We start from the raw sequence: 10341 nt of genomic DNA, 5'->3' as shown, positions 1-10341 counted from the left end.
CTTACCAGTTTCCTAATTCCAACCTTTATCTCTAGACCAGGTTTAGAGAGATCTGCTTGCAGGTTAGGGACTTCTGCAGTGGTCCCAAGCCCATGTCTTGGTCCACAGAGAGATGGCTCCAGTTCCCCCGCTTTGCTAGCCGCTTCCACAGGTCTCCAGGTCCTTTATTGTAAAGGAAGAGCCAGCTCTGTGGCGGTGACTCTTCCAGTAGGTGAGAGGAAACAGGCACCACCTTTTGGGTGTGTGACTGCCAGAGGAAAAGGGTTGTTTAAGTTCAGACGTCTTCTCAACTGTGTCCTGTGGACACATGCCAGTTAGGCTTAAGCTGAGAGGATGTTTGAATTGTCTGAGATGTAGTTATGCTCAAAATGGACAGGACTCTGTCGTACTTGGGTGTTCAGGGCAAGAAAAGCAGCTACACTTTAGACTTGCATAAAACGGCAATTGTGTGCCTGCAGAACTCTGTTCACTGGTAAGGATGGTCCTCCCCAAAATGCTACGATCCAGAGGAAGACGCTACTCAGACCATGTTGGAGTGGAGAGAAAATTCCCAAGGTGATGAACAACTCCATCGTTCAGGAAGTAAACACGGTCAGAAAGTGATTGGATAATTAGGAGGATATAGCAGGTCCTGACGGTGAGAAGAGAAACGTAGGTAAAATAAAGTGTGTGTAAATGCATGTGAAGGCTCAAGGGGATGAATGGAGCAGAGCCCCCTTGAAATGAGGCACACGTGTCTACCAGGCGATGATTGAAACAACCTACCAGTGCCCCCCCTCCCATGTAATCCATTGTTACTTGGGTCTGCTGTCTGTTGCTAACTGTTGTACCTTTGTAATTAAAAGCAGAAGGTGTATTGGGGGCTGGGGAGGTACAAGGGGCAGGACAGCACAGACAGGATATAAGCAGACCTTGGGATTCATTTACAGCATGAGAAAAAGTTAGCAATACTCTGACCCTGAGACTGTTGTTCCCCAAAGGCAGCAGAAGGGGCTGCGATGGGGATGCAGCGCAATCACGTGTGCCGAGATCGCAGATGGGACGGGAGTTCTCCGCCAGGCAGACTCTCCAGAAAGATGTGCTCTCTGCTGTCACGGGATCTGGGGAACCCTTTGCTGACACCTCATTATTATTAGCTATGGGAGCACTCGTGATGTCGGAGCATAGCATGAGACACGGTCCTTCCCTCATAGAGCCTGTGCCTGAGTTCTGGAGACGAGACAAGCAGCGGGGACAACTGCAATGTCCCACCCAGATCCCAGGGCCTTGCCTGCCTCATGCATCATGAGTACGGCCCATGCCAGATCTGATATTAGATCTGATATTAGAAATCAGATCTGTCTGGCAGATCTGATATTAGAAATCGTAACCCAGTGTTTCTGCTTGCTGTTCAATGGCTGGTTGGTTCCTCCCTAGCTGCGGCTGCAGGCTGGTGGCAGGTGCAATGAGCTACGTGTCCATTTGGGGTTTGTTTGGAAAGTGCTCGGGCATCTTTTGGAAGGGGCATGGAAGTAAATAGTCACAGGGTCTCCTGTAGGATCATGGCCATGTTTTAGGTCTGAAATCAACAGCAGCGGCAGGACCAAGAGAGGGAGCTCCTGTGATTGTGGAGAAATTAAAGGGATTTCACTCTCAAGGTCAGTCTCAAGGACTGGGCACAGCTTACTTGTCAGTCCCTGAAGCAACATTCCCCTTCCATCAGTGACATTACATGGGAAGGGTGTGTTCCACGGGGCTCTGAAACGTATTCTAATAAAGATAAATTTCCTCCCCCTAATCTCAGCCTTTGGGTGTTCCTTGTTTTGGGAAGTGCTTTAAATCTGTCTGCCAGAGACATGGACTGCTAAAGCCAGAGCCTGACTGCCACAATGCTGAGCTCAGATCTTCCTCGCATTCTGCTGCTGCTCATGTCCGTGGAGCTGAGCTGGGGGTCCCTTAGTGATGAAGACGAGAGGATGATTTTGCAGATGCACAATCTCTACCGCTCTCGGGTTTCCCCACCTGCTGCAGATATGCAGAAGTTGGTAAGTGTCCCGTGGAAACCTTGGGGTCTTCCTGCACCGGGGTAGTGATGGTCTTCTGTATGGTGGTAAGAGAATCCTTTTGCAACTGGATATGAAGGGTCCCTTATATGTTGAAACAAAATCTTGTATATTATTGCAATGGGGTGGAAGGGGATCTTCTCTATAGTATTTGATGTCAGTGGGATTTGGGGGTGTTTCCTGCATTTCCTTTTAAGATAAGAGTATCGTTTGTCTTCTGAAAATGTAATTTTAAAGATGCCTTCAGGTTCACAAATGTAATTGAATTAACTAGAGATCCAGGGGCATGATGGCATTTCTTTTCCCACTAGAACTCCCTGGCTGAGCTATGTAGGGTGCACAGTTAATGGAAATTGCTTCAGTGAAGAAATTGCAAGAAGCAAATGACTGAACTTTCAATTCAGTGGCCGGAGCGATGAAATCCTGCCTGAGATCTGGTAGCAGCGTGTTGTGCAGTCCAGCGCACGTCACTATTAAATGCTTTCGATCATGAATAGACTCTGTTCTCCAGAGAGTGAAATACAAAACAACCCCAAGCACCAAATTTCTTACTTGATTTTGTCTCTAGTGAGTTCTTAATACTAGGTGCCGCTCTCACAATACTCTTGACGGGTGGGTTCAATGCAACAGGATCATCCCCTGTTTCACAATAGGGAAACCGAGGCATGAAGGCGTAACTTATCCCGGGTCGCACATGAAGACGTAACTTATCCCGGGTCGCACAGGGTGTATAATCTTTACAACCTCTGCTGCAATCTGAGCGCTGAGAGCCAAGCCCCACCACTCGCTCGCGCTTGACGTGCAATGTAGAGCAGGAACCATGGCTTGTGTCTCAAAGGCAGGCTTGAAATTGTGCACAGAAAGAGTCACGGCGGCGATTGAACTAGGAACGGGAAATCAGTCTTGCAACCCTGCTCTAACCGCTAGAGGGTGCTGCTACTTGGGTCCGAATCCTTGATTCCATTAAGACAATGGCAACTGGTGAATTAATACTTGCACCAGGCTTTGACGGTGGAGGGTGCTGGCTGCTGATGTCTGCAACACTTTCCCCCTGCAGCTGGTTCGTTATCATAATTTGACCCTTTTAGATCCTGCCAACACACAAGTTACCCTGCGTTAACTCCACTTTTGTGTGCAAACAAAACCCAAGTTACCTTCTCACTGCTTTTAGTTCAGGGATAACGGTTTGAAAAGCCCCCAAATGATTTAAGGACCCACGTCCCATTTTTGAAAATGTAGGCACGTGGGGTCCAGATCCTCAAGCGTATTCAGGCACCTAACTCAGTGGGATGAGCTCAGTGGGGGTTAGGAGCCTAAAAACCTCTGAGGGCTCAGGCCCCCTGACCTGTCTCCTTCTCACAAGAGACTTAGGCACTTAAGAAACAATGATCCTTAGGTTCCTGAGTAACTGAGAGTGATGTTGATCATTTCCCCGCTAGGTGCTTAATGAACCATGTTGTCTATTGTTTGTAATGCCCATCTGCATAACAACAAGGACCTTTAAATGCAGTCCTATTTGTTTAAAAAAAAACCTAGTTGCAAGCCAGTTTTCAGGGCAGAGGCAAGGATTTTAGCCAAGATGAAAAACTGATCGTTCTGGATTCTAGGCTTGCTCTGAGATGTGTTTCTGGCCTGACTGTAACTGGGGGATGTGCAGTGCACAAGCCAGCCCTGCATTTTGTGCTATAAAATGTAAGGGTAAAATCCTTGTGACCTGCTGCTGGTCAGTAGCTGAGGTTTTTCTGTAGCACGGGGAGTGTTTGTAAGCCACTTGGCCTAGAAACAGTCCTGGCAGTCCCCTATAAACACCCTGTTTCTACATGGCTCTCGCCTCCATCTGGATTCTTATGGCTCTTTTTCCCTTGGAGAAATAAGATCTGTGCCTGAGTTCACCTGCTTCTGTAGCCAACCCCCCCCGCTCTGAAGGCACCCTCTGCTTCTGTTTGGGACAGCAGAGCTGGTTGCCATGGAAATAGCTATTCAATGGGCATGCGCAGGCCAAAACCATATTTTTGGATGAAGCGACTAATGCAGAAGTTTAGTTTTCTGCCTGTGGAACCGAGCCCCGTGCAACAGGGAGGGAGGGAGGGATAGCACAGCCCTGAAGTCGGGTCTGCAGCTAGCCCCACAGACACGGCTCTGTGCTGATGCGGTGGGGAGCAAGCATCCCCATGCTTTAAACCTGCCCCCTCTTCTCCCTCTGACAGGCCCGGCTCAGATTTGACTGTGCTACATAAAGAAAAAGGAGCCCCCTCAGCCTGCTGTCCCTCTTTCACCCCACCACCTGCCCTGAAGATCTGATGGGGATCTTGGTAGCACAGTGGGTGCCTCTTCTCCAAACCTTCCTCCTCTGCTTGGGTTCTGATGCATAGGAAACAGGGATTGGGTTATAGCATCATCATGCCAACTACAGTTACTACGCCCGCCACTGGGCCCCAAGTGTGGCCCTGCCAAGTGCTTTTGGTCCTAAATGGAGACTACCATCTTCCTTTTCTTTCAGCAGCCTCTAGCTCACTCCTCGGCCATGGGCTAGCATAAGTCCATTTTGCATGCCTGGGTGGCATTCCCGCCTGCCATGCCCTGCCTCCTGGTTGGACTTCAGAGAAACTGCTGCCTCTTTTTAATGCTGTGAGAATGGAGCAAGCAGCTGCCTCGCAGGGTCCCCTTCATCCCTCCCCTGCATGAAAACATCTCCCTTTCTTTCCTAGTAACCGGCTTAGCAGGATGGAGCTCAGCTGGGCAAGACGCTGCTGTCAGTCGAGGCACTGGAGCACTTCCTTAGCAGGAAGCTGTCGGGCTGAATCTCCGTTCCAGCCCATGCACCGCAGGGCCTTGCACAGCTGTGAAACTGGGCATGTCTCTTTGGTTTGTCCTGTTCTTCCCAGTCAGCCTAGTTACCAGTTTAAGCAGGAGTCTTGGGACTGCTGCCCTCCTTCCCAGCAAGCTACCTCCCTTCTCTGTACCTCAGCTTCCACCTCTGTTCAACAGGGTTATATCCTGACTGGCCAGAGATGCTTTGGATCCAACACTGGAAGTGCCTGTCAGGCTGTTGCTATTTGATTGTAGTCTGTTGGCAATCAGGATTTTACCCAAGTCCCATTCATGTTGGTCCCCGTGAATGTCAGTGGCGTGCGGGCACTGCGTTCTCCTAGGCACATTTGGAAATCCCTGCATACAGCATTTTAAAGGCCCCAATCCTGCAACTGGACTCCACTGGTCCCACCCCTCCTGCCCTACCTGTGCCACTGATGGGGATGAATGGGAGAGTGTGTGTGTGTGTGTGTCCAAGGGCCCAATCCATGCTCCCAGTGACTGGATCCCATCTAAAGACTCCTATTCCTGTCTTCCAACATCCTGATGGTGACTTTGGGCTTGTTCCAGAGCTGGGACCCAGACCTCAGCACCTTTGCCAAGGCCTACGCAGAGAAGTGCATCTGGGACCACAACAAAGACCGCGGCCGGCGAGGTGAGAACCTCTTTATCATGATGGAGGAGCTGGACCTGCAGCTGGCCATGGAGGACTGGCACAGCGAGTACCAGTACTACAACCTCACCACCACCAAGTGTGCCACGGGGCGCATGTGTGGCCACTACACCCAGGTACCTGGATCCAGGGCATCTGAGGGGCCTTGTGGGGATGGGGCAGGAGCTGTCCCCGGGACTCGATCCCCCCTAGAGTCTTAGTGAACGTTCTCAGATGCCAGGGCAATGAACACAGCATACGGACCTCAGTAGAAAAGAAGAGAGATGGATGATGCTAAGCACAAATTACATAGTTATGGGGCATAGTGAACAGATTCTCATCATTAGAGTTCTGGTGGATAGGAGCCCTTGGGATGACAAGCCTTTAAAGTAACCTATGTATTTGAATGCAGTCCTCTGGTTACTCAAAACACTTTGGTATCAACTCCTGAGCGCACACCGTTAGGGATGGGAGCAGGCGTCAGGACACAGGCGCCTGGGTCCCCAGACCTCTTTAGATCTGGGTTTTTCCTTCAGTTGATTATGAAGATGGGGTCTTCTCTTGCAGAAATCGGTTGTGGAGTCTGAGCAGCACCAGAGATCGGGGCATCTGGGTTGCCCAGGCAGGCTCATCTTGTGGTCTCCCTTCTGATTCACCTGTGTGCTCTCCCTACCGTGCACCAACAGGCCTAACCCTCCTCTTTTTCCATGTTGGTTCAGGTGGTCTGGGCAAACACCCTGCGTATCGGCTGTGGGGCACACTTTTGTGAGACTGTGGAGGGCATTGAGGAACGTGACATGCACCTGCTGGTTTGCAACTACGAGCCCCCGTGAGTTTGCACTCACGAGAGCAGCTGTGACTGTATCTTGACTGATCGCATCTATTTACTCTAAACATCCTCCCCCAAGCTTGGCCCTTGCTATCCAGTAACTGGGGGAAGCCAAGGCGAAGAAATCCCTGGGCCAGCGAAATAAGACGATGAAGTGTGCAGTAAATGTGGTTGCCATTTTTTATCATTTCTAATCCTTATTAAGGGTCTTTGCATGGATAGACATCCACTGACTGTCGTGGGCTGGGGGCTGGAATTTTATCCTCTCTGTTGTCACAAACTCAGTCTCATTTTCATCTGCCTGTTCTGCTTCTAGTGGTAATATAAGGGGACGAAAACCATACAGGGAAGGATCCCCCTGTTCTCTGTGTCCCGAGGGCTACAAATGCATCAATTCGATGTGTGGTAAGTGAAGGCAGAGAGAGGATCTGGGTCTCTCACCAGGAAAGGATTGGACTGGGAACCATGGGTGGGCTGCCCTAGCTGCCCCCATGGACCAGGCCTCCTGAATCCAGCGGGGTTAGTTTCTGAAGGAGGAGCTGCTCCACGACTGAACAGGGGCAGATGAGGGATGACTGAATGGAGGGATGTAAGCTTAGTACTCTGGCAAAGTCATACCTGGTCTCACTATCACCACTCGAGGACTCTCCTGTACCGTAGATAGAAAAGGCTTCCAACCCTGTTAGCAATCATCTCGAACTTCCTCCAAGGAAGTCTTATTCCAAAGGGGTTGGGGTTTCTCACCTCGGATCAGACCAGTATCCTGGGACTGATCAGGGATGTCCCTGGGCCCTAGTATCTACCTTCCCTTGCTGCACCATGAGACAGAAGGAGAGGGGCAAATCCCAAAAGGGAGGCCTGTAGAACAGCTGCTTTTTTCCAAGGTCTTCACTGTCACACCACGCAGAGAGGCTGGGGTGCAGTTGGGTTTATGCTGCTCTGATGCTAACCCCTGGTCCTCTCTGTCTCTCATCAGAACCCAGTGTAGACTCAGAAGAGACTACTATACCCACCATGACAACAAAGCCTAGCCCAACCACTATCGCCAAGCTAGCACCTACCACTACCATTCGAACACGCGCCTCCACCACGTGCCGAGCACGTACCACAACCAAACCAGCACCGACCACAAGAAGCCCAACACCCACCACAGTCCCAATACCAGCATCTACTACTACCCCAACACCCACCACAACCCCCAAACCCACCACTGTCACAAAACCAGTACCCACCACAACCACCAAAACCAGTCCAACACCCCCCACAACTATAAGGTCAACACCCTCCACAATGGCAAGGCCCAGTCCCACTACAGAAGCTGAGCTGACAGCCTCCATAGAGCCCACTTTAGACCTGGACATTGAGACCTCTCCAGAAATGCAGGTAGACTCTGAAGAGGCAACAGAGGCTCTGCCTTTAGATCTGGACCTGACCTTCAGCCCTAATGCCACTCCAGAGGTAAATGGAGAGAGGAAGGAGGTCTCTTTGAGAGCTGAACAGGCTGTCCCCTCAGATCCACCTCCATCCCTTGAGCTAATTTCTTCAGAAGCTGATCTAAGCTTGGAAGAGGCCAAGCAGATTGTAACTACCCTAAAGCCAGTGCCCTCCAACCCTAAGGCGCCTACCCTCCTGCGTTTAATGTCATCTTCCAAAGACCTCACTTTCCAGTCCTTGTCAGGTAAGGAAGCTGTGGAGCCTGTCTGTGCCTGTCCCATCTTGAGCATAAAGACATTAGACAACTCCTGAGTAACACAGAATGCACTTGCTAGGGACTGGTACTGAACTGGCCTTCCAACTCCTACTCACGCAGCACAGACCCTGTTCCCCGCACCTTCCCCTGCACGGCACCACCTAACGTTGGCAAGGATGGCTGGCACCACCTAAGCTGTGAAGCATGATCCTGCCTGCTCCCCGGTGTTGCACAAACAGTCATGACCTGTGTCTTGCTTCCAAAGGAGCTGCGTGCTGCTGTCCTGCACCGTGGGTTGCCCTTGTCCATGTGGTAGCACGCCGCAGAGGGTGCTGCATGCACTGGGGTTGATTCTTAGCTGTGGGGTTCAGCCTTCACTCCCGGCTCCTTTCCTTCTCCCCACAGGTGCCAAGGAGACGGAAGACATATCACCAGACCTGACGCACAAAGATGGGCACCAGCCCAAGACTTCATCTGCCAGCAACATCCTGGAGCTCTCTTTTCTATTACTGGCCAGTTCCCTCCTGAGAGCCCTTCTGCTCTGAAGGTTCATTCTTAGCGATCGGTGCTCCGGTCAAGCAAATTCTCCTTCATTACTGACTGTCCCACTACACCGCTGGATACTCGGTGCACCATTGGCACAAGGGGGAAAGACCTTACTCAGCTAATGCACTCCAGTCTGATCCTAGTTATACTCACATTCAGGCTCCCTCACCCAAGAGGCCAAAGGCAGTCCTGTGAACCCATTATTCCCCAGATACCAATGAAAGGGGCATAGAAGAAAGCTCCCAGCTCATCTGTGGAAGGGCAGGAAAACTGGACAAAAGAAAGCTAAATCCCACTGTGTTTCTTCCTCCTTTATCCCAACCTGAAATTCCTTAGCTCCTACTGCAGCCTTTGACTGTGAGATGGGAGCTCCTGAATACTGGGCATCTCATCCTCCAGCCTAGAGTTACTGGGTTTGGAGAGGCCCATCTCCAAAGTGGAAATGATGGGCAATCCCACAGCTTGGTGGAGCTGGCAGATCCTCCCCATCTCATTCCATAGGAAAGGCACCGTGTGTAGTGTACAGGAAAAGGTCAAAGGTCCACCGACCCCAGCAGCCCGTCGGGCAAGTGGGGTGAAACCATTGCTTTCTGCCTGCCTCCCCCAAAGCTGCGGCCGCTGGTGCAGTGGATATGCAGGGAGCTCAGCCTGCCTGCTTCCCACCAGTCCAGCTGCAAAGAGCAGCAAGCTACTACACCAACCAGCCTACCTCTGAGGCTGTGCTCTGCCTCCCTGCTCCTCCTGCAGCCAGGCTCTTTGGCTCTGCTCCGTCCATTGGGTGTCCCTCTCCACGTATTCCATATCCCGTGACTCCTATTTCTTTTTTTGTGCATGGAAGATAGTTCTTCTGTAGTAGAAAAGAGGAAATGGCTCTTTATAAAGCTCCCATCAGCGTTTTCTGCCATTTGTGGCACGACTTTAGGATTGTTTCCCTGAAGTGTACGATGTATTAAATTAGATACAGATTTTGGTCTATGATATATTGCCTACATCAGGGGTGGGCAAGATGTGGCCTGCAGGCCAGATGCGGCCCTCCAGGCCATTTTATCTGGCCCGCGGGGCCCCTAAAAATTTTAGAAAATTAATATTTATCTGCCCCTGGCTGCCTGTCATGTGGCCCTCGATGGCTTGCCAAAACTCAGTAAGCGGCCCTCTGCCCAAAATAACTGCCCGCCCCTGGCCTACACAGTGTATATGTATATTAGTATGTATAGTATACTCCAAAATGAAGTGCCTTGGTAGAGTTTGGGCTTTAAGCTCATTTTATAGTCCAGGACTCGCTTTCACTCTGTCATTAGTGTTCGTTAGTTCCTGCCACTGCTGTATGTATCTTAAGATTTTTGGAAAGGTGTTTACTATATAGCACATTTCCCCTCACCCTCAGGTGGTCAAAGGGGAAAGTGCCACCAGGAATAAAGCATCCAGCAACTATTGGGTCCCTTCATTTTTCTAACAGATGAGATAAGGAATAGCATTGAAGCCCTTATTTCCTTCCTTGCAAATTGCTAGTGCTTTTCCAGTATGCCTGTGAAGTCTGTCTTACAATAAATGCCGTTGTGTAAACCATTGTTCTGGAGTGTACGGTATTTTCCTGACAGGGGCAGGGATCCCAGTTGCTGTGTATGAATTAAGTTCTTGGCTGCGTACTTAGCATTTGGTAAAATCGGTGAAAAGTAAAATGGCTTCTGTGGCTCCTCCCTTTTCCTTTTTTCCATTTTCTTCTGAATTTCCGTGGTGTTCTTCCCTGCATAGGGTCTTGCACTGCATGCTC

The 10341-nt window shown here is 50.4% G+C and overlaps 1 protein-coding gene across 1 annotated transcript; it reads left to right on the top strand.

The window, feature by feature from the left end:
• Positions 1 to 1868: 1868 nt before the first annotated feature.
• On the top strand, positions 1869 to 10130 carry PI16 (peptidase inhibitor 16). The gene is made up of 6 exons (XM_006025266.3): positions 1869 to 2024; positions 5424 to 5642; positions 6225 to 6334; positions 6651 to 6739; positions 7311 to 8012; positions 8430 to 10130. Exons 1-6 carry the CDS (start codon positions 1869 to 1871, stop codon positions 8567 to 8569), a joined length of 1416 nt encoding a protein of 471 aa, XP_006025328.1. The 3' UTR covers positions 8570 to 10130.
• The last annotated feature ends 211 nt before the right edge of the window (positions 10131 to 10341 follow it).

The sequence above is a fragment of the Alligator sinensis genome, unplaced genomic scaffold (assembly GCF_000455745.1).
Source record: "Alligator sinensis unplaced genomic scaffold, ASM45574v1 scaffold872_3, whole genome shotgun sequence".
In the NCBI taxonomy this organism is placed as follows: Eukaryota; Metazoa; Chordata; order Crocodylia; family Alligatoridae; genus Alligator; species Alligator sinensis.
This window is presented reverse-complemented; position numbering and strand designations above follow the sequence as displayed.

Bases quoted from the DNA above. Each gene is read 5' to 3' on its own strand.
- PI16 (XM_006025266.3), top strand. From the start codon at position 1,869: ATGCTGAGCTCAGATCTTCCTCGCATTCTGCTGCTGCTCATGTCCGTG. The intron at 2,025-5,423 runs GTAAGTGTCCCG...GGCTTGTTCCAG, and splicing joins CTGCAGATATGCAGAAGTTG to AGCTGGGACCCAGACCTCAG. The intron at 6,335-6,650 runs GTGAGTTTGCAC...TTCTGCTTCTAG, and splicing joins GTTTGCAACTACGAGCCCCC to TGGTAATATAAGGGGACGAA.